Source organism: Phoxinus phoxinus, assembly GCF_949152265.1.
Source record: "Phoxinus phoxinus genome assembly, chromosome: 21".
NCBI classification, from domain to species: Eukaryota; Metazoa; Chordata; class Actinopteri; order Cypriniformes; family Leuciscidae; genus Phoxinus; species Phoxinus phoxinus.
Genome location: NC_136896.1, coordinates 21,191,964 through 21,216,185, shown reverse-complemented (window position 1 = coordinate 21,216,185; position 24,222 = coordinate 21,191,964). Strand labels below are relative to the sequence as shown.

The 24,222-nt window shown below is 38.0% G+C and overlaps 1 protein-coding gene across 7 annotated transcripts in view; it reads right to left on the bottom strand.

Moving 5' to 3' along the window:
- Nucleotides 1-5,041: 5,041 nt before the first annotated feature.
- The window catches only part of LOC306989996 (transforming growth factor beta-1-induced transcript 1 protein-like), a 76,226-nt gene continuing 57,045 nt past the window's right edge, over nt 5,042-24,222 (bottom strand). For 6 of the 7 annotated variants that reach the window (XM_079596157.1, XM_079596158.1, XM_079596153.1 and 3 more), the window contains 3 exons: nt 13,183-13,264; nt 7,618-7,766; nt 5,046-5,748 (listed from right to left, as the gene is read on the bottom strand). In XM_079596157.1, the coding sequence (XP_079452283.1) occupies nt 5,482-5,748; nt 7,618-7,766; nt 13,183-13,264 (498 nt within the window). In that variant the 3' untranslated portion in view covers nt 5,046-5,481. Of the gene's footprint in view, nt 5,749-7,617; nt 7,767-13,182; nt 13,265-24,222 lie in introns of all 7 variants that reach the window. The other variant, XM_079596156.1, reaches the window with a different exon arrangement.

Here is a 24,222-nt window from a genome sequence, read left to right as displayed (position 1 = left end):
AGAATGAAATTGATCACATAATTTTTTTGTTGTCTAAAACAATAGTTCTCAACCTGGGTAATGTTTAGAGGTCACATGCAATGAACAATTGGCCACTTATGGCAAAACTGAACCAGGAGAACAACCATACAAGTTGCTAGTATTATCCTATATGAAATTAAAGGGAATGTAATAATTATGGTTGAAATAATTAAATATAAAATATTTAGGTGCGGATATAAATTGATTGATAAAAACAATGGAATTAAAGTTAATTAAAAAGCTGGGAAACTGGCCTAAAAGCATTTACTTTCCATGATCTAACTAAATTATTACTACAAACGAGTTTTAGAGCTACAGTAGTATCCTATATTGGTAAATCTGGAATAGTTGAGGCATATTCAATGTTAATCTTTTTTTTTTTTTTACAGGACTTTTTTTTTTTTAGGTGAAAATAAGATGTTATGCTTTGAATGCGTTACATTATCAGTACTTCAACAGTTCATTGGTTACTGTTTACACCACAGTTTCCATATAGAAACATTTTTAAGGTTTTTGTTTGCTAAAATGGTCTTGTTTGTCAAAATACTGTTGTCAAAGTCTGACAAGCCAGTTAGTTAATCAATAGTGCCACATGCCACATCATTTCCTGTATAAAATGTAACCAAAGCAACCTTATTTTAATTTGTTACCTACATTTATGTACAGTAGGTGGATTAATGTTTCTATATGTATGTTAATTTTGTATTATTCATTTAGTATTGTGTCTTTTAGCTGCTGTGAGAAAAAATCGCCTGACACAACATGCCATCAGGAGATAGAATCAACCATTCAAAGATGGCTTCAGCTTGCTCCTGATCGAGATGGAGGAAGGAGAGAGCGCTTAAGGAGAAAAGAGGCCCAAATAGGATCACTTTCTCCCACACACACACATTCTGATGTGTAAATTGTTTTAATTTGCTCTGTTTGTTTAGAGTAAATTAGATTATAATGTTCAAATTTCAGTAGATTCCTTTTAGATTAATTTAGTTAGGTAGCTCAGGCAACTAACATAGCCTTTACAGCTGTCCTTTCTTTTCTTTTTTTGGCTTGTGCATTACTAAAGTATGTAAACTTGAACATTTTGAAATTATATGCACATTTACGGGTTGTAATAAGATTTGACTTACTCTTCGAATGTACAAAATAAAATGTTACACTGTTCCACAATTCTAGGTGTAATTATGTTTTTGGCTTGTGTATTATTGGTAAATACAATTTAAATTGAATAGAATATAATTTTTCTGTGACTTATTTGTTCACATGGTTTGGGTAAGATTAGGCTGGGTTATGGCTCAGTTTTGGGGTTTCTGGTTAAAGGATGGTGTTGATATGGTTAACTTATGGCTGACTATTGGTACCAATAATAAAACATGTTTTGGCCCAATTCAGGGCCAGTTAAGGGTGATTAACTGGCTGAGATTCGGGCCGGTTATGGCCCATGTGTGGCCCTTGACTTTAATCCAGTTCTGGGCCACTTCAGGGCCGTCATTCTTTGCGGTACTTGGGCCAAGGGAAAAGTGATTGTGTGGCCCGGAGCTGGGCCAGAAAACATTTGCTGGTGACAAGTCTGCTTACAGACAGGGGGTTAAAGAGCCGGCTGTCTGGTGCAGTTATAACAACCTGGAGCTTAACATGCTCAAAACTATGGAGATGATAGTGGATTTCAGGAACAACACCCCAGTATTATTCCCACTGACCATCATTAACCGCACTGTAGCTGCACTGAAGTAATTCAGATTCCTGGGCATCACCATCTCACACGAAGTGTGAGGTCTCCGTTCCCTCCTTCAGGGAATGAGAGTTAAATACGCAACCGAGACGTTCTTTGGCTTGTAATAATAGCAGAACCATTTTGGGTGCTAAATAGAACCATTTTTATAAGGTTCCAAAGAACCATGCTTTGAAAGTGTTATAGAACCTTAATGGTGTTATACATAACCTTCTCAACTAAAGTTTATTTTTGTTAATAGTATATTAGTCTCCATATTATTAATATTAGTGTTATCAATAATATTTTTATATATTATTTTTGTTTTTTAGTCTTCTATCTGCCTGGTCTTTGTTACGGAATGACCTAGGAAAAGGATCTACCGCCAGCCGTTGATATTGATATTGTAGGTATTACCAACTGGCCGGAATTTTGAGATTGCAATAGACGTGAAGGACTATAATGCGTTAAGAGCTCTCTCAAGTACTGGGGAGCTAAACCATTTAGTGCTTTGTAAGTGATCAGCAATATTTTTTAATTTATACAATGTTTAATAGGGAGCCAATGCAGTGTTGACAGAACCAGGCTAATATGGTCATACTTTCCTGGTTCTGGTAAGAACTGCATTTTGGACCAGCTGTAGTTTGTTTATTATGCATGCAGTGCAACCACCCATAATAGCATTACAATAATCTAGCCTTGATGTCATGAACGCATTAACTAATTGTTCTGCATTTTTAATTGATAGCATATGACGCAATTTAGATATATTTTTAAGATAATTTTTTTTTGGTTTTACAGATGCTAGACACGTGACTTTCAGATGAAAGATTGGTATCAAAGAGCACACCCAGGTTCCTAATCGATGACGAAGACTTGACAGAGCAGCCATCAAGTGTTAGACAGTATTCTAGATTATTACGTGAGGACATTTTTTGTCCAATAATTAGAATCTCTGTTTTGTCATAATTAAGTCGTAGGAAGTTGCTAGTCATCCAGTTTTTTATATCAGCAATGCATTTCATTAATTTTGTGAATTGGTAAGTTTCGTCAGGGTGTGAAGAAATATAGAGCTGCGTATCATCAGCATAACAGTGAAAACTAATGCCATGCTTCCTAATGATATCTCATAAGGGTAGCATGTATAGAGTGAACAGCAGCGGTCCTAGTACTGAGGCGTGTGGTACACCATACTGAACTTGTGATCGATAAGACATCATTTACTGCTACAAACTGATAACGGTCAGATAAGTATGATTTAAACCATGCTAATGCATTTCCACTAATGCCAACATGATTTTCGAGTCTATTTTAAAAGAATGTTGTGGTCAACAAGTGTCAAATGCAGCACAAAGATCCAGTAACACTAATAGAGAGATACAACCATGATCGGATGATAAGAGCAAATCATATGTGACTCTAATGAGAGCTGTCTCAGTACTATGGTACGGTCTAAATCCTGATTGAAAATCCTCGCAGATATAATTTCTTTCTAAAAAGGAACATAGTTGTGAAGATACTGCCTTTTCTAGTATCTTTGACAGAAAAGGCAGATTCGAGATCGGCCTGTAATTGACTAATTCTGTAGGATCAATTTGTGTTTTTTTTTAACAAGCGGTTTAATCATAGCCAGCTTAAAACATTTTGGTACGTATCCTAATGATACGCGGGTGCGGGTGCCGAAGGGACACTGCAAATTTTTGTACCCTGTTGAAATTGAGAAACAAGTGGGTCCGAATACCTACTTACTAGAGGATGGAAGGAAATGGCATTCTTCACAATTGGCACAAGCTGTTCAGATGCCTGATCCTGCACCTGATCTTACGGAGGAAACCTCATTCTGTAATAAAACTGAGAACTTTCTGTGGGGCGAGGAACATCCGTCAAGAAGACGCAAACCTGCCTCATGGCTCAAAGATTTCAAGACGTAAATGTATAGTTAAACATTGCATACGTTCTACGTTATAATTAAGATAAGCTTGTTTTTGTGCTCAAGCAATATTCTGCTCAGGAATTTGTAAATAAAAAAAGTAATGTTCAAATAATTGTACTTCCTTGGATACATTGTTGAATTGTTTGGTATGAAAAATCTGTTATTGTTATTTCATTGTAATTAATGGTAAGATTAAGGTGGAGAGGAAAATATATTGCGTATTGGGGGGATGTTGTGTCTACATAGACTGTTATTACAAGGACTGAACACTAGAGGGGGATAGAAAAGGGAGATAAGGGAAGTGTGCATAGTGCATGAGAGAGTTCGGTCTGGATTAAAGAGTGAGAATCCAAGGAATTCTTGTGCCATATATTTTATTGTTTTGTAAAGTTAAGTGACAGTACACCAGTGAGATATCCCGATCTTTAAGCAGAAGGAGCTCAATTAAATATTCTGAATGATATTAATCCACAATCTGACTTTTCTCCATTTCTTTCTCCTGATGAAGTTTGGGTTCTTTGCCACTGTCGCATTTTGCTTGCTTAGTTGGGGACAGACGAGGAGACCAGGCCTTAATATTTTGTAATATTATTGATTTGACTGCACTGACACTTGGAGGAGAACAAAACTTGAACCGAATTGAGCTGGGTGAGGCAGAGCAGTTTTATAGCTGATTCGACTTTGTTTCATAATTGATTTATTTTGCAACATTAACACTGTTATTGAACTGAATTGAATCTACATTGAAATGACAAAGTGAATAACGACAAATGTCTTCTGAAGAGCTCATTGTATCAGAATTGAACTAATTTCATAAATGTTGAATTTTACAGTCATTGAACTGAATCAAAACTGAACTATAACTTCAGCTGAACAATGTTATTTGTCTTTTTAGAGATGCTTTATTGCATAATTGAATTCCGTTTGCAGTATTGATCATTATTTTCCTGTTTATCACTGTACAGCTGCTTTGAAACTATATGTATTGTATAAAGTATGAGTACTGTAGTAGATTTTTCCCTTACGCACATGACTTACGTTAAACCAAGTGTCCCTGACACCGGAAAATATTATACTCAGTTGAGTTCACCTCTGCCCGCTCGAGTTAAAGCTTATGTGTGGCTTTTCAGAACCGCATAAAATGCCTAAGAATTATAGTTAACTGTATGCAATCTAACCCTGCCTAAGAGTCTCTCACAAAGAGTCGAACAACGTCTCGTTCCGTTCGAACACTTTCACTTGGAAATAAGGTCTCTAGTGTTCTTAACCCGCTCCACACTATCACTTGGGAATATAAGATATCTGTGTTTCACTAATAACTTGTTCCACTAACTAACTAACTAACTTGCTGCACAGCAATAATAACCGACAATTTCAGACAATGCCTTTGAATATGCTTTAATCACGGCCGGAGGGTCTCAGACAAATATCAGAGAGAATCCCACCAGCAAAAAAGAATACAACAGTTTTTTATAGAATAGGAGCATGTAAAAAAGTGACATGATACATGATTCATTTGATTGGTTCTTTATATGCAAACCCTTCTGTTACTAGTTAAAAGCAAACTTAGCAAATTGTTAAAAAATGCAAAAGGTCAGAAGTTCAGTTGATTACTCAATATGTCATGAGACTATTCTAGACAGTATATTTTTGATATTGTCTGGTCAGCATCTCAGAATTTTCCATTTACACAAACATCTTTCAGAGTACATTTTGTTCAAGGGTTTAGAATGTTAGGCCTAAAAGAGAAGGAAAAGAAAATCCATCACAGTATGAACATTGCATGAGTAATATTTTTCATCAACTCTCTTCGTTCTTCTCAGCCAAAGAGTTTGATGAAGCAGGGGTGGCAGTATGGTTTGCTCTCCTGCTCTTTGAAGCAACCCTTACTAAGGGGTTTCAGGCAGAAGTGGCACACCAGATGGTGTGGGTGAAACTTGGCACCCATCGCGGTGACACAGCGCCCCAGGATGGGCTGCTGGCATGCCTGGCACATGCTGCCTCTGGACTGGTGGTAGTGAGCTTCACATAAGGGTTGGCCCTCATGCTCAAAGAAACTCCCATTCACAAATGGGCTATAGCATTCCTGCAGAAAGTAATGAAGAATAAATGTTGTGTTAAGTTACTAACAAAAGAGACAACCATTTCTCAAATATATAAATATATCTCAAATATATATATGATATATTTTTTCATGTCAGTTTTTTCATGTCGAGTTTTTTTATGTCAAACAAAGTGTTCTTGCAGGACCCCCTTAAGAAACACTTCCACTGTATACATTTGAGTGAGCTCTAAAGTGTCTTGCTGTATATTTCTGCAGTATGTGCTTTTACACCACCATAAGCCTTGACAGTAACATCCCAATCCTTCATATGTGGGGAGTAGCTAACTACCAGTAGCGACGCTACTAACATAACTACATGTATCTGTATCTTGACAATAGCCCAGATGCTTTTAAAACTGTGTAGCTTTTCCAGTAGCTAACTACTTTTTCCAGCAAGTAGCGGTGTAGTCCAATGCATTGAAACAGCACAGTATGTTATTAGATCACAAACTAAAATTGTGCATTACCGCCATCCATTGTTTCATCACGCATCTTGCAGCTTTTCACTGAGAAGAGACCATCTGATGATTATCTAAACAGGAGTGGGTTGATGTATCGCATGAATGAAGGTTACCCTTTTGTAATTTATTCAAATCAAAGATTAAAACTGCGTCAAGTGTGCTTATGACATGGCATGCGGTGGGTTTTAGAACAAAGAACACAATGTGTTCCCGCAAGCAGCCCATGATTCGCGGCTCAGAGTGGCTCAGTTCACAGTACATTCTGCGAGCTCCATTACCGCATGTGCTGTGAATTTAACGTGCATTTTTTTACTACTCCTGTGTATCCAATTTATTTTGCATCCATTTTTTTCTTGCATTGATGTTACAATTCTGCATTTTGACAGTCAATTTAAGATATATATTTGTGTATTGTGTGTCTTTGGATGTATTACAAAATAAAACAATACTCTTTGAAATCATAATTGTATTGCATTATTATTTTTTTAAACCCAATTTTATTTAAAACATTCTTCACTAACAATTATTCAGTTATCTGTAATATACAATGCCATTGTAAAAAAAAAAAAAAGAAGTAATTTCAATGTAGCTAGCTACTTTTGTACTTTTTTTTTTTAGAAGGGTAGCATTACTGTATCTTAACTTCTTTACATTATGAGTAGCTTGTAGTTTGTCAAACTACAGTTTTAGAGTAGCTTCCCCAACACTGTGTGGTATAATCAGTTGCGCAAAAAGTGGGTATGCGCTATATGCGGCGCAGCACCAAAGCGACAATAATAAATAAATAAAAAATATTAAAAAAAATATATATATTTGTGGTAATTTCTATACTGTATGTAGCTGCTGTTGTGTGTTTCTAAATCATTTCTGCATTTCCTCAATGTTATATAACATTTTAGACTTATTATTTTATATTATTTTAGACTATGCACATTTTAGGACTAACAGGCTAGAGTAGGCACCCTCATAAGAATCCATCATATAATTTTGACATAGAAAAGAGGGGGGGAAATATCGCGAGCGGGCGGGGGCACCGTGCGAGCAGGAACGAGTAGTGAGTTGTCATCGAAAAAGATGGATAAAGCAAAAAAGCTGTCTGGGGCTAAAAATGCCCCCGAACCCCACTAGAGGGACAGAGGTCCACTCACCACAGGTTTACCAAAAATCCTGTGAGAAACACTGGTATTGCAATGCCAATGCAATAGCTTTTTTTGATTCATCACTGTGGAGTATAGTTCAATTGTATTAATAAATGACAATTTTGTACTTATTTCATCTATTAACTCTCACTCGTTCCTACTTACTCATTACATGGCACACTTATTTATTAGGTGTTTTTGCGCCCCTGGGTATAATTCTCATTGTACCAAAGAATCCAGTACCTACTCACCCTACAAACAAAGCATTGTGGATGCCAAAGAGCACTTAGGGCCGAGATGTAATTCTCCATGATAGGCTGGGAACAACCCTGACAACGAGAGGCAAAGAGGGCTAGAAAACACTGCTGGCAGTACTGCTTCCCTTCACGGTCATGAAAACCTGTGGAGAATAAGCCTACAGTTATTTGTCATCCTTGAGATCTACATCGGCAAGATATTTCCTCATTTAAACAAAGTTATTAAATTAACTATTATATATTTAAATAGAAAAAATATATATTTTGAGTTATGAGCTAAATATTGTTTGTCACTATTGCTGCATTCACGCATTCAAACAATTGGATGGCAGTGATTTTTTTCACTGCCATCTGGCACAGATCGAATCTTGAGATAGGATTTGCCATTTGATTGGAGCACTTTTCAAAATTGTAAATCCGATGTGTATCTAACATCTGGTCATCTGATCTGTAAGAATTGAGAAATTACCAGGCTGGGGTGCGTTTCCCAAAAGCATCGTTAGCCAACTATGGTCGCAAGTTCCATTGAACTCTATTGGTAACGACAGAACTTGCAACCATAGTTGGCTTTGGGAAACGCACCCCAGTCTGGTTGAAGAACAACCACTCCCGAGAAGACAAAGGACCTTCCTGGAAATTAACATTTGACTCTCTTTTGAGAAACTAGCATCCCCGAGTCAATCACCTCCCCCATGTTGTCTATCTCTCTTGCTGAGATCACCAGATATTCACCCAAAAATCTATATGGTTTAATGTGCATAATTATCAGTCACGAACTGCTCTGAGACAGAAAGGTTGAGTATTTATATGCAGTTTATTTGTGTAATCCAGAATCGTAATCAAACTCAGGCAAAGGGTCAAGCACAGGAAGGCAGTCCAAACAAACAAACAAACAAACAAACAAACAAACAAACAAACAAACAAACAAACAAACAAACAAACAAACAAACAAACAGGTGGGCAGGCAGGGGTCAGAGGCAAAAAGGGAATCAAAGAAACAGGCAAAAATCCAAGAGACAATGAAACCAGGGAGAATGCTCAGAAATGCAGTACACTAAACAAGATTTTGCAGGGAATAAATGTGAAAACCAGGCTTATATGGGGTCAGCTAAACAAGGTAATGAGACACAGGTGAATGTGATAGTGGATGAAGAGTCTGGGCAGTGAGTTATGGAAAATGTAGTAGTGTAGGGAATGACAATAGTCTGATAGTGAATAGTGGAGTGCCCTCTGCTGGCTCTCAATGGCACTACAGCTGGTGACCGTTACAATCATACAGTATTATACATGTTTGGTATCATTTGAAATGTATCAGTGCGACTGGTACAAATGTCTGATTCCCAAAGAAGTAAACCAACAGGTAATACAGTTCTTAAGAGTTTAGAGATAACTTGCACACAGAGGAGGGTGTGTTTTCCAGGCAAATGGCATTCTGCTTCCAAAAGGTATAAACTCTAACTCTGAATGCAAATTCCTATTGTTAGCAAATGTTTCTGTGTGAAAGAAGTTTCTGTCTAAATAAAGAAATACAACAAGAGGCTCAGGGCGATTTGTAACTCAAATTAGGAGTGTATGCAGGCACTCCGCCTCATGAATTTTATAATGTCAGGTTCGCATCTTCTCTCTTTATTCCAGAGCATTGTATTTATTATCTGATAATTAACTGATTATGAAATTGGCATAATAAATTTACCTGACATAATAAATTGTTACATTTGATTTTATTCTGAATTACTTTGAAATTATTTTCTCAAGTAGATTAAGTGAGGTCTTAAGTGTTTCCGCAAATCTGCGTCCAGGGTTAAGTACATACTAGATCCCAGAGCAGATGCAGCGTGAGGCACATCTGGTGGGTTGTTATGCAGTCACAAATAGGGGGCTAGATAAAAATACTATTAAGGTAATAGTCAAGTCAAGTTATCTTCATTTATATAGCACTTTTAACAATATAGATTGTTTCAAAGCAGCTTTAAAGAGATAAACGTACTCTGGGATAATAGCAGGCGTTAAAGCAGAATTATCTTGATGTACTAGTCATGACCTCTGGTTATTGTTTGGCTTTAACTAAGTTGTTATATGGGCGACTGTAGGGGGCTACATGGGTACTTTTTAAGAATAGCAAGTGTGTATGCGGCATTGTTGAAATGCTTTAGCCATAACCTCTGGTTATCTGGTTAGACTGGCGAGTTTGTGACCGTGAGATCCGCGTAAATTGCCTGGCGCGAGACTCTCTGAGCGATGTAGCTTCCTAATGAACGATTAAAATATAAAGTAATTGTAATAAAAGTAATATAATAATCAAATGTATTGCTAAACTATTATATAAATGATCAATAACCAATTGGGTTAAATCTAACCTAAATTCGAGGTCGTAATAAAATGGAGTCAGATAAAAGCTTAAATAGAATTAAATTACTTTGCCACTCGGAAAGACAGTAACGCGCAGAGACCTTCACCCGTTCTATGGGAAACCTCCAATGGGCTGATTTAGACGGGCTTACAAAGTGATGACCAGCCTCCGTGATCTCGCAACACAGACGAGCAACATCTTTTCAGCAAAGTATTGGGATTTTAAAATCAACAAGAGGTTTGATCATCTTCTCTTCCTTCCGCCGTTGTGGTAAGTTGAGGGAAAAACAGACGCACCCCACATTAACACATTTATAGAATGGGTCGGAATACCCAGTCACAACGGACACCAAAAAAGTCAGATAAAGCTTGAGAAATAGACACAGCCACATGTCAGGGACATGATAGCGGCAGCACAGATGAGGAATGAAAACCCTTGTTATGGATTTTAAAGATCTCCTTGTTTGCCTTCGCAACAAGAGATGAAACCAAAATTGGAATAGCATCTTCCAAATTATTTTCTTAATTTATTTTCTTATTAGCTTAAATACACACAAGACACAAGAGAAGGGACACCTGTGAACAATGAAACAATGAACCAATGACAACATGACACATCAGACAAGGGAACACATGGCATGATCACATGACAGACATGAAACAGGAATATGAAACATAACCTGGGCTGCGTTCCAGTCCAAAATGATCATGCCCTTCACTCACTAACTTCCCTCCGTCTCGTTCACTCGGATGTACGTCATTGCTTACGTTGCATGAGTGCCCACTACTGGCGGAACCTTAGCAATAGGCTGAATGCATGCCTCAGTGTGTTTGAGTGTGTGGTAAATGAAACCGCATACATGGAACATGCATGATTCCTATTTAAATACTCTTTATGAGAATATAGTCTACTCTTCATACACTAGTCTATATCACGATTTTATTTAAATGTACTGACCTTGACCTTACTGAATTAGATTCGCTACTGAAAAGCTATTTGATTCAGAAAACAGCGACGCTACCACCACGCTACTGATAAATGTAGTTAAACTAGTAACGTCACTACTTGTAGCGACGCTACTGCCCAACACTGTGCATGCCATCATGCGAAATAAAGATGTCGCATCAACGAATTACTTACGAGGCTCTTCCAGTTCGTTCTGTACTTCAGTGTTGCTTCAGTGTCGAAGCTGATGTCTGACCCGCGTTAGCTTGTACCTCCAAGTTATCCTTGCACCTGATAAGTTTTCACCTTTTCTTAACTGGTTGTTGTTCATAACCAAGAAATAACTTCGGTGTATTTTTTAGCTTTAGGGCTGCTAACCATTGTCGTGTTTTTGTCTCGTCATTGGGCATTGAATGGAGTGTGTAGGGCGCTGGGCAACAGGTCAAACGGGTCCGTTTATGTTGGAAACAGGTCCCATTCATAAAATTCTTCAGTTATCGCGTGTTTGTGTACCGAACAACGGCACACGTTCAGCCACAAGGAGCCATTGCTTAATCTGTCTGTCAGCATTACTACTTGTCAGTAATCAGTTTCACTCGTTTGTACCGCTAGTAACTGTTATCTCGTGTGCTAAACTGGAACTGAAATACCGTCAACAGGAACTATCGAGTGTCATGGCGACGCCCAAGACTCGCAGGAAAGTTATGAATACTTAGATTTTTTTTTTTTCACCAGGGATGCCTCCTTGCATAAAGCTTTCTTACACAAAACATGTCTTACAAATTTTTATTAAATATATTATTTTATCTGAATGAGTACGCAGGATGATTTTCACATAGTTTTGAAGCAAATATTCTAGGCTACATGATACAATTTTCAAAAGTCGTGTTAAGAAATAATCAGTATGGGTTTCATGACCTTATTTCAGTGATATTTTGTTTTTGTTTTATCACAAACTATACGCATAAACGTCATCTCAAAACAATAAACTTTAACATACATGCGGCTTATATATTATTGTAGCAGAGTTTGTGCTGAATACAGTGTAATCGGACTTTAGCCATGAAAATGTCCCAAGTAACAGAAATAAGCACAAATGTCAGAGCATGTCAGATCACCTCCAGGGCCCAGAAAACACCTCAGACCCAAGAGAGTAAAGCTAGTTTCCCCATGTGTATATATACCCCTTGTGTTTAGTTACCCATGTGCTTTGTTCCTAGTGTTTCTCCCTTTTTTTTCTTCTTTTTTTTAATTTATATACAGGTATGTACTTCTGTTTGTTTATTAAACACTCCTCACACTTAGATCATCACATCTGCCTGCTCACTTCCAACATGACAGTAGCTTAATCTGAGATGTTCCTCTTTATGATCTCTGATATTTATAACCCACTTAAAAAGCTTCAATGACCTTTTCCAAATTGGCACCCTAAGCTTTCGCAGTCCACAGGTCCATGACTGGTAGCAGTGTGCTGCTTCGAACTTGGCAGAAGTGCACATCAAGGACGCATAGCTGCCTCAAACTTAAAATGATTAATGGAACACTGTACGGTCTCATGGACTTAATGAATATGCACATATGATGGCTATTGTAAGTCCACAAGACCCTAAGTTCACACGAGGTTGCCATTTGGGAAAGGCCCAATGTTGGCTACTTTTTGTTGATAGTTTGTAGTGCAGCTAACTACTTTTTTTATGTTTGCTGGACTGAAATTGAACTGTTTCATATAAATATCTCGTAGCCTGATAGTTCAAATGTCATCTCAAGACCATACATATTTAATTATAATGCATACTGGATACATTGATAAAAGATAAATAATCTCACTTAAAAAACACAATACTGAAATGATTGATAATCAACCATAATTGGTTTAGGTTTTTTTTGGACAATCATTTTTCTAAATTAATTAATTGGGTAACACTTTATTTTAGAGTGACATCGTTATATGTTACTACATGTACTTAAGTAGATTATGCATGGTTACAAGTAACTAATCATAAACCAAATCCTGACCCTAACTGTAACTCTATAGTAGGTACATGTAGTAATTACATAGTAATTAAAATGATTAGTACTTATATGAGTAAGTACAATGTAACTATGTCAACTTAAAATAAATTGTAACCATTAATTGATCTGCACATCACACTATTATCTATTCATCCGCATGATTAATTATTCGATTTATTGATATCTCAATGGATTTCTTGATTTTTAAACTTAAATATGGTCTGAAATCAGCTACCTTCATCACCCCTTACCTTCATCTCCAAATGGACAGCTGCATTTCACACAGCTAAAGCATTCTGGATGCCAGTTTTTGTCCAGCGCAGTCACCATTTTCTGAAAGGTAGAACATTAGGGGCAAGGTAAGAATAGAGCCAGATAATACATAAAGCTATGGGAGTTGATACTGATTTACAAATAAGGATGAACAACTTCAAACTACACATTTAGGGGGAGTAATGGCAAAAACAATGTACTGTATGAGAAACACTCAACATATCTGGAATCCTTTCTCTGTGTTCTAATGCTGTATTCCCTTCTTTCTTTTATGGACCATAAAAGGAGAAAAAAAAGTCCTACTCACACTAATCCATATAATGGCAGTGAACAGCGACCAGCATCAAGCTTTTTAACCCTCTGGGGTCGGCAATCACGGCGGTGTGATTTGCGCGATTTTTTTCACATAGCAGCTGAATAGACTTAAAATACTCCGTCATCTATACAGACTTAATACATATGAAAAAAGAATCTGTGAGATGTCTACTTTTGTATGTGTCCACTTACAATCAAAACAAAACGTTGTGCTTTTGTAAAATAAAGAAATTAAACAGGGTGTGCTTTCTGCCTCTCCGTCTCGTGAACTTTTTTTTCTTGAGCACGTCTCTAAACATAAACAAAACTCAGCGAATACTTGTCACACATTTATGAGCTATATATCTTTATAAACATTTAAGTGTGTAGCTTTAAATGATCTGATTCAAAACGAAAACAAATATTCTCAGTTTAAGTAATTTGTATAAAACCAACAAGATATCCAGTTTCTCTAACCCTTGCTCATTAGTTTTAATGTGACCACACCCACAAATCGTCCATGCGTCGCGCGAACGCGCTCATTACCTCAAAAACAAAGCGCCGCCAAACTTTATCAGTCCTCTGCTGTCGTCGAGCTTGGAAGACATGCTTTGAGATTATTGGATTTACATCAGAAGAAGAAGAACGCGATTTGAAGACAAGAAAGATTTTAAGGTAAGAAATAATTCTGAATTATATTAGTTAGTGTTATTGTTGCATAAACTTCATATTGCCATTGAACTGTTGCTCGATGCTTCAGTAAATGTTCCCTGCACGCGCTGTGAGTTTGAGTCAGTCGCGCGGCGTGCGTTTGAAAAGCAAAACGCACCATGTTTTTACTCCAATCTCATTTCACAACGTCATGTCGATTGTAAACATTTGAAGTAACATATGATAATCAATTTGATTATCATATGTTACTTCAAATGTTTACAATCGATATGACGTTATAGCGTAGTGTTACTGAAGGGTTCATTTTTAACGATGCCTGCTATACTATTGTTATTATTATATTCAGCCCTACAGGTATATGCCTACAAGGCACAACAAACATGGTGTTCATTATATATATATATATATATATATATATATATATATATATATATATATATATATATATATATATATATATATGTGTGTGTGTGTGTGTGTGTGTGTGTGTGTGTGTGTGCTTTTGTTTATATTACATTGTGGGAACCAAATGTCCCCACAAGCAGGGGCGGAGTGGGACCAAAAAATCTACCGGGAAATTTCGTAGACCACTGGCCCTTGTGGGATGTGGGAGAGGTTTATTTTATTAAGTTGTCAGGCGTAATTTGCAGGTGAGTCATGTCCCCACAACTTTTTCTCAGGATCGATATTGCCCCCCACCACTTTTTGAAACAATGAGGCACGGATGTACCCAATACAAATAAATAAAACATCTCCAGTTAACTAGCAGAGCATTAATTTAATTCGCTATTAAATAAGAGATCTAGCGCTAAAATCGGTTGTTTTTTAAATCAGCTGAGCGCTCGTTGCCGCTGCTATCAGTGTCATGGATACAGTGTTCTCGTCTTGTGGCTCGCGCACAGTCTTCACTCAGATGCGCTCTTCAATCTTTCCGTTGCGGAGACTCTCTAATCGTTCCAGTGAAATCACAAAAATAATGCACACAAAGTGTCCCTGCTTGATATAGACTGTAACCACTGATATTCGGTTTTGAAGAGAGAGAGAAAAAAAAACTATACGAGCGCGGATTAGAACCAGTAACCTCTGACACGCTTGCCAAAAGATCTACCACTAGACCATTGAAGAACTCAATCAAACAATGTGGATCGATGCACTTATTTAAGGGTTGAGCAGAGAGGCTGCACAGTTTGACCAGCAGGCCGCCGGATGGTATTGTTAAGAACTTGCAATGTATAACTATATTATCAGACCAGCCCTCGCGGCCTCAAAACACCACCGGCCCACCGGGAAAAGTCCCGACTCTCCCGATTGCCACTCCGCCCCTGCCCACAAGGATAGTAAAACCTGAAATCACCTCCATTGTGGGGACCAGCCAGCGGTCCCCATGAGGGGAATGGGTTAATAAACATACTAAATTATATTTTTTTGAAAATGTAAAAATGCAGAATGTCTCCTGTGATGGGTAGGTTTAGGGATAGGGGCAGTGTAAGGGGATAAAATATACAGTTTGTACAGTATAAAAACCATTACGCCTATGGAATGTCCTCACAAGGGTAGCAAAACACCCTTGTGTGTGTGTGTGTGTGTGTGTATTTTGTAAATTTTAAAAAGCAATTTTAACCAGAACAAATCTAAAATGTATTCCCAAAATCATGCCGCCCTAGTTTCTCTTGATATCAGCATGTTCACAGGTTTTTATTTTTTTTATTTTTTAGGAACTAGTCCTGCTGACTTCAACATGAGCATGAGGAGGTAAAGTGAAAAATTAAACACCTTGGAAATGACAGGTATGTACTGTTTCAGGAATGGCACAAAGGTGTGTGACTGGTTAAGTCTCTGTCTTTAGTTCAGTGTGTTAAATAATGTGCTTTTTTTGCCATTTGTTGTGTAAATAAATCCAAACAATCAAAAAGCCATTATTTTTTAAATCTCCTCATTCTTTGTGCAAGGTAATGTAATGATAGTGCCTGAGAGCTCCTAATAGGGCCATTATGGGAGGGTCTTTGTCTTTCTCAAGTGTGAAACAAGCCAGAAATAAGCGCAAATGTTAGAGCATGTCAGAACACCTCCAGGACCCAGAAAACCCCTCAGACCCCAGAGGGTTAACAGTGTCCCCGCGGATCCTTAAAAAGTATTAAAAGGTCTTAAATTCGATATTTAAAATTTAAGGCCTTAAAAAGTCTTAAAGTCTTATTTTTACTTATGAAAAGTCTTATTTTTACCTATGAAAGGTCTTAAATTTTAGATGACACTTTGACAACGTATCTAAATGCTTTCCAAATGAAAACTATAGTTTAGTCTAATTACTATAGTCTAAGTACTATACTAAAAACTATAGTCTAATTAGCGTACGTATTATTTTTATTATTCTATCTTTGTGGATTTGCTTGTTCACGTGACAATTCGCGTCATTTACGGCAGTGTATTAGCCTGCGTCTGTCTCCTGCACGCGAGAGGAGAGGATAAGAGAACGAGTAAATGTCAGTTCAATAGTAAGTTCATTCTTTGTGCTTAGGATTGTCTATGAACTATGATGATATTGTAATCATTGTTTAAACTACGTACGAGGCACCGCGAGTGCGAGCTGACATCGCATGTCTCTCATGCTTTCACTGCGTGATGTGTCAGTGCAGTTATAGATATGTCCCCAAATGAGTTTTTGTCTTATTATATTTATATCATATTATGTTGTTATATTAGAATATAACGAGCAAGAGTGCCGTTTTCCTGTGCACAATTGCAAATGTGCTATTTATTTTATACAACAGTTAAATTAACAATAAAGTTAACATTGTGTGTTACTTTTTATATGGTCAATATTGTTTGTTTCCCCCTTTATTTCGCCGACGAGAATTTCATAATGAAACTGTAGTCCAACAGACAGCGATTCTTTTTTAAAAACTGAAATCCGCATTTTGAACGAATCATTTGATTCAATGAATGAATCAGCCGTTTGAACAAATCGGTTGAATAAAACTCCAACAACTCGCTTATTAAGACAGTGAATTACTGCCACCTACTGGCGGGTTTAGTTGCATATTTAAAGTACCCTTTAATTAAAATGTTAAAATTATAAATCATTTCATATTTAAATATTGAATAGCTTTATTTATGCAATTGCAAATTAAGCATAAATATAGTACTGCCAGTTCGGATGCCGCTTCTGTGTCACCTCTGCACTGCAAGGATGGTTTTTAATTTAATTATTTAATTTGACAGTGATACGGTCTTATTCTAATAGAATTTAATTTGAATGTTAGAATTTGACATAAAAGGTGATGCATACCTCTAAATACGTTTAGAAATAATTTCTTATTTAGGTGAAAATGCCCCTGGAAATCAATTTAAGGTGGCAAATATTGCCCCTTAATACAATTTTTTATTTCAGTCACTACAGTAAACTGACCACTGCATAGATAGAATATGTTAAATATGAATATCTTTGTGAGTCTGCTGTCAACAACACGCCTAAACCAGCCATGGTACCAGTACAACATCAGTAAAATATCATCTAATTATTATCAACAAAACTTTGAAAATATCGAGATATATTTTTGTTAATATTGCAAACCCCTAATGTACGGTATTAATTTTGATTTCTTCAGGTCTTAAAAAGCCTTAAATTTGACTTTAAAAAATGTGCAGATACCCTGGTTAAAAAAGGACACAAAAGTGTCACAGAATGATCCCGTGTGACACGTGTAGTATATTCCAAGTGTTATGGGGGAATAAAATGTAATATATAATTTATACAAAATTCTGGCGTTGGTCTTTGCACTGTTATGCAACGTGTGCATTCGTGTGACTCTATAAGCGCCACAGTTCACTCCGTCTCGCTAAGTTGTGAGAAATCCAAAATACAACATAAAATACAATGCCTTTATTCAATGAGTTAAATATCTCCGGACCGGTACTCTTTTTTTCTGATGACAGTCAGAATGAGTTGACAGATGTGAATGATAACTTCTTGTTACGGCGAACACAATGGATATATTCACATCAGAGAAGAAGGTTCATGGATTGTATTTCGTGTCACGTTGTTGACGCACCAATAATAGCAGTGCCGTAATGAGAACAGTGTGGAAAACAAATGTAAGGTCACATTAAGATTAGCTGATCCTCTGTCGTTCGTTTTCATATAATCACATGAAAAATATTGATATACATTGTCAGAGCTGGATCATGCGAGGCCCCTGGACATACGTCTTGGGAGATCCCCCAACACCTGCCTTCCCTATAGTAGCAGACCTTTGTCCTTAAGTGAGGGATAAAAAAAAAAGTTAATTATGGCAGTTCTCTCATGACAACTCTCTGAGAGATTGGCATGGTAATGCTAAGGGATATGGCAATGTTAATGCATTTGGTCTTGGCGGAACAGTTCTTCTACACCACTGCTGCAGAGCAAGTACAGAGACTTGCTACTACCAATACATTTACAGACATTGCTGTGAGCATGTAACATACATAAAAATAACCCTCTGAAGCAGATCTATACAGGTGGAGCTTGGGAAGGTGGATGATTTCTGAAAGCGTGCTGTAGACTGCTAACAGCAACACAACCGGCATTCGTTTAAATGTTAAGCCGCAACTCATTGGCCGCTGATGCAACAGCAACCAATCAGTTGCTCTATGTAGATTATGATGTGAATGCTACCAAATGAGTAAAGACCTATCAGCCTGTGCCATCTAGAGTTTCATGCCATGACATGACAACTCTTGGAGAGATTGGGATGGTAATGGTAATATATCTAGCCAATATATATCTAATATATATCTAGTATACCAATACATTCCCCTCATAAACAATACCCCATCCGACCTGAAGCAAGACAAGCCGTGGAAGAGATAGTGGCAGACTTGGAAGCTGAAGGAATTATCAGACAAACTTCATCTACCTGTAGTAGTCCTGTCCCTGGCCTGACAAGAAATCAGATAATTCATGGCGATTAACCATTGATTACACAAGACTTAACAGTGTAACACCAAAAACACATCCTATTGTGGCCAATCCTGCCAGCATTCTGAATGATATTCCAGGAAATGCAAGAATTTTACGGTACTAGATGTACTGTCGGCTTTCTGGTTTATACCTATTGACGAAAGATCTAGAGAAATTTTCTACGAGAAATTGGCCTTCACAGTGGTCGCAAAACAGTTTGCTTGGAACAGACTCCCACAAGGTCTTAATCTTTCTCCTGTTCTATTTCATATAACTTTGGAGCAGTTCTTAATGGAGCAAAAAGCTGAAATTGAGAATTCAGGAAGTGTGTGCCTCCAATATGTTGATGACTTGTTGATTGCAAGCCCTGATGAAAAAAAGCCATATATTTACTCTGAATGTTGTCCTACAAGCCCTTAGGAAAGGAGGATTCAAAGTCAACCCCGACAAAGCACAGCTGGCCAAATCCAAGGTTATCTACTTGGGCCAAGAAATATCTGTCGAGGGAAGGAGAATGACAACAGAGCGTGTAGAGTCATTTCGACAACTCTCAAAACCTCTAAGTGTTACAGGAATGCGTAAGGTGATGGGACTTTTCAACTATTGTCGTCAGTATATAGCTGATTTTGCCAGCATCACTAGCCCCCTCATCGACCTGTACAAGGGAGGAAAGCCTGGAGTGGAACAGATAAACTGGACACCGGAAGCTTTTAAGCGTTTACTTAGAAACTGACTTCAGCCCCAGCCTTGGGACTTCCTGATGGACGATTGCCATTTCATTTGTGGACCAGGGTGGGAGATGAGACCTACTCAGCAGTATTGTGTCAAAAACCAGGTGATCAGTACAGTACGTCGGATAGTTTTCTACAAAGATTCCTGTCACTATGATTGGGCAACCACGATGTATACAAGCCCTCGATGGTGCCACATGGGCAGGGGATGCAGTTGAAAATCTGATAGGAGCACACACTATCATATTGCAAACTCCACACAGTATAGTGACGCTGTTGAACAACACAAACATCAAGACCATAACTGACGCGAGGAGAGCAATGGGAGGCAACTTTTTTGAACAAGGATTTGAGAGTGGAAATCATCAGGGACACTTCTCTTAAACCTGCGCAATTAGCTGAGCAGTGGTGTCAGCCATGCAATGCGCCATCCAGCTCGTCGGGAGCAGCTGGGGTTAGGTGTCTTGCTCATGGACACCTCGACACTTGGCCAAGAGGAACCGGGGATTGAACCACCAACCTTCCGGTTTGTAGACAACCTACATGAACCACTGAGCCACTGCCGCCACAAGTCCAAAGAAAGTCAAGGAAACACGGCAGCAGATGCAGCAGCTAGAGGAGCAGCTCTACTCCCTCTTACTCCTGTTACCATGGTACAGAGTTACAGGACTAACCCCTTTTGAACTGATGGCTGGAATAGCATTGGTTCTATGTCCTGACGCAACGCCACCTGCGGGAACAGGAGGAGATTATACTTTGTTCCAAGAAAAGTTACAACGCTATCTCACAATGCTGGACAAAGCTGCTAAAGACAATAATAAGAAAGTGCGAGAAGCTCAACAGCAATGGGATGAAAAACACACCACTACTGACATTCCACACATTCCCGAGTTAGGCAGTTTTGTTATGGTCAAACGTATAGCTAGGAAAGGTTTAGAGCCTAGATGGGAGGGACCATATGAGATACTCTTAACAACTGATACAAGTGTTTGCCTTAGAGGGAAGGGTGTAGGAACAGATAGATTGTATCATTGGTCATAAGTTAAACCTTGCTTAGTGAATGAAAAAAAATATAATGACGGTTTATGGCCTGAGATTGAGCAATGTTCATCCATTATCTTTAAAGATTGGGAACAAAGAAGTGATGTTTAATTATTTATCTGCTTCCATTTCAGGAATAAATTCCATTGACATTGATTAGAGATGGTTGCAAGTTGTTCTCAATACCCAACAACAACAATGGTATGCTTATTTTCACTCGGAATGCAACTCTGAAATCTGGCCAACATTTTACTCTACTCTTTATTTCCAAATGGGGATTATGGGATTGGGTGCCACATAATGATAAAGACTAGGGGTGTGACGAGACCCTTATCTCACGAGACAAGACGAGACACGAGATTGGGTTCACAAGAACGAGACGAGACGAGATTTTTGCACAATATTTGATAGAAATCCTCAATGACAAAATTCATGACTGGAAAAATAGTCTGCAGGTGGATTTTGAAATGTTTTAACTAAATCATCTTGTAATGAATGTCATTTCAGTTCTACTTTATGAGTATGAATTATCAAATACATTGAAATACAACAATATAGAAGCACTGTAAAGGTTTTAACATAAACTCAACTGACTGGCTTCTCTCAAGTATGATTTCACACGAGTCTCTTCAGATCTTACTGTACATTATGAGCTTCCAGAACTTCTGATTGAGGCTGTGTGACCTCCAAATGAAACTACTTTCCACAAATTGAAAATAGAAATAAAAACAGTATAAATCAACAGTTTTTCTTATTAGTGCAAACGATAATTAAGTGCAAGGGCAACCATAATCAAAGTAGGCCAACTCTCTCTGTATTCAAAGTGCAAACAGAGACCAAAACAGAGACCAGAGCCACAACTACAACGTCCAGAGATAGGTTTGCTATTGGGAGACGGGCTATTGTATGCAGTCTATTGGGAGACGGTATTGTATGCAGTCTAATTTGCGCGCATCGTGTTTACTTTCACTTTCACTCCATAGTGGCGGTGCTGAACGCGCATTCTACAAGATAAGGGGCCATTCACACAGAGTGCGTTTTTGCTTTGTAAAATGCGATACTACGTAGAATGGGGGAACTGATTTTAACTTGAGTGCCGCGTTTTTAGAATGCTGTGTCATGCGCGAGACGCTGCAAAAGATGCAAGACGCGAGCGCAAGGTTACACATCCGTCTAGTGCGTTTACATAGAAAAATAATGGAAAAGTACCGCACTGGAATGGAAAAAAAGGTTCTGTGTGAACCGCCCTAAGACATCTCAGATCGACTCTCTGTTGCGCAACAAATCCTCCGCCATCGTAACGCGATCAGTGAACTGATTCCTGCTGCACTGTCACAGTCTGTGTGCGACTGCAACTCGTGCTGGATGAGCAGAGTAGACGTTTACAATAGCAAAACGACAGTGAAGGCGGCCGGTGCCGCGGTGTACACCGTAATGTGAATGTAGCGGTGGCATATTCTATTCTAATTATGGCGATATCGCGAGACAGCTTTTTAGTCGACGAGACATCTCGTCACATTTTAGTCTCGCGAGATCTCGTGGCACGAGATCTCGTCACACCCCTAATAAAGACCTATCTATGGTATAACTTTTACCATCAATGTTGGTAGAATCAACCCCTCCCTGCTTTCGTATGATTTGTTTGAATTTGTCTCCACCCCCAGAAGTCTCCTCCTCCTTGGAATGGAGATAAAATTACAATGTAAACTGTTTAGATTCAGTCTGTTTCAAAGAATTGCAGCCGCGCTCAATAAAGAATAACTTCTGCTTGAACGTGATCCAAACGTCTCCTGGTCTTTGCTAAGAAGAAGGAAAAGTTTCCTACAAATTCATATTCCACATGTGGAATTGTTGCAATTAGAGCCACAATGGAGGAATAATGATTTAGTAGAAGAAAAGAATTATGACATTTTTGAAATGGTTAGAAGAGTTAAAAAGAGTGTTAAAACAGCTCAAGAGGAGGGAATTCAAGTAATGGGTCATGTTATCGTAGCAAACGGAATAGCTAAATTTATGTCTGAGAGAAAATTAACACAAATTCTATCAGAAATCTATCATGGTCAGAGTGGATAGTTTTGACTATGGTAGGAGTTTTGGTGTTTCTGTTAGCAATACAACTCATAATATGTGTTACTAGAAGGAAGAGTACCAAACCTGTTAAATTGATTATTACTAACCAGATGGATAAAACTGAGAATGGGACATACAGAGAGAAATAGGAGATGTTATACACTACACTACTTACAAAACACAACCTCACAAACAATGAACACCGCTTACTGATTTTCAACCCTAAGGGATAGGATCCTTTAACATTAACATTTATTGTAGTTTGTTGTTTTGGGGCCAGAAACTTGAGGAGTGAAGTACTTGTCGAGTCACTGGCAGAAGACTTATTACTTTTTCTTTTCTTAGATGATTGGGGTTCATTTTAAATGTGTGTGTGAACCAAATGAAGTTTAAAATGCATGAGTTAGACTATAGATTGCATGTACACATGTGTTTAAGGATCATATTCTAGACACAAACAAGGAGGGGAGCTGGTAGAGTTATATTTTGCTTAGAGGTAAGCAATGTTCACTTAGCAGAGATGTTAAAATTATGATTATACTTCAAATTCATACAGTTGGCATTCTCTTTGCAAGAAAAGGAATGTTTCAACTGATGCAAATGTACCATTTGTATACCACTAATGTATACACAACTAATGTATACACTGAAGAAATAGTTTCTTAATGTGGATAGTGGATTGTACCATGTTTAAGCATTAGGTCAACATGTTTTTCTACCTTACAAGGAAGGCCCTGAAGTCTCTCTGTGATGTATATAAGCTCAATCTTACCATACTACAGCAGAGAAACACGAAAACGCATAGACTTGGCATGAATACAACATCATCTCAAGTTTCTCTCCTGACATATAAGAATAAAGATTTTTCTTGTCAAAATAACTGGTGTCCGGTCCAGTGAATCAAATAATAAAAGAGAATAAGGATAAAAAACACCTCCGCTGTTATGGGGGGCAGCGGTTTCCAGCGAGGTGTTAAATGCTGAGTTGACTCCTGCAGTTTTACAGGACACAAGACATTTTACTTTCCCCCATAAACAAGACGCTGCATCACTCGATGCTATGTCAAAATTAATACTCTTTTCAAAGAAGTTCGCAGCGTGGAAGTTACTGCGAAACGTCTCCTTGGGTCTTGAGGACAATAGAAAAAGGCTACAGGATACAGTTTGGGCGTTGTTTCCACTACCGTGAAACCGGATCAGACGCACTTGTTGGTTCAGGAACTGCAAACATTGCTGGACAAAGGGGCCAAAGAACATGCTCCCTTTCAGACA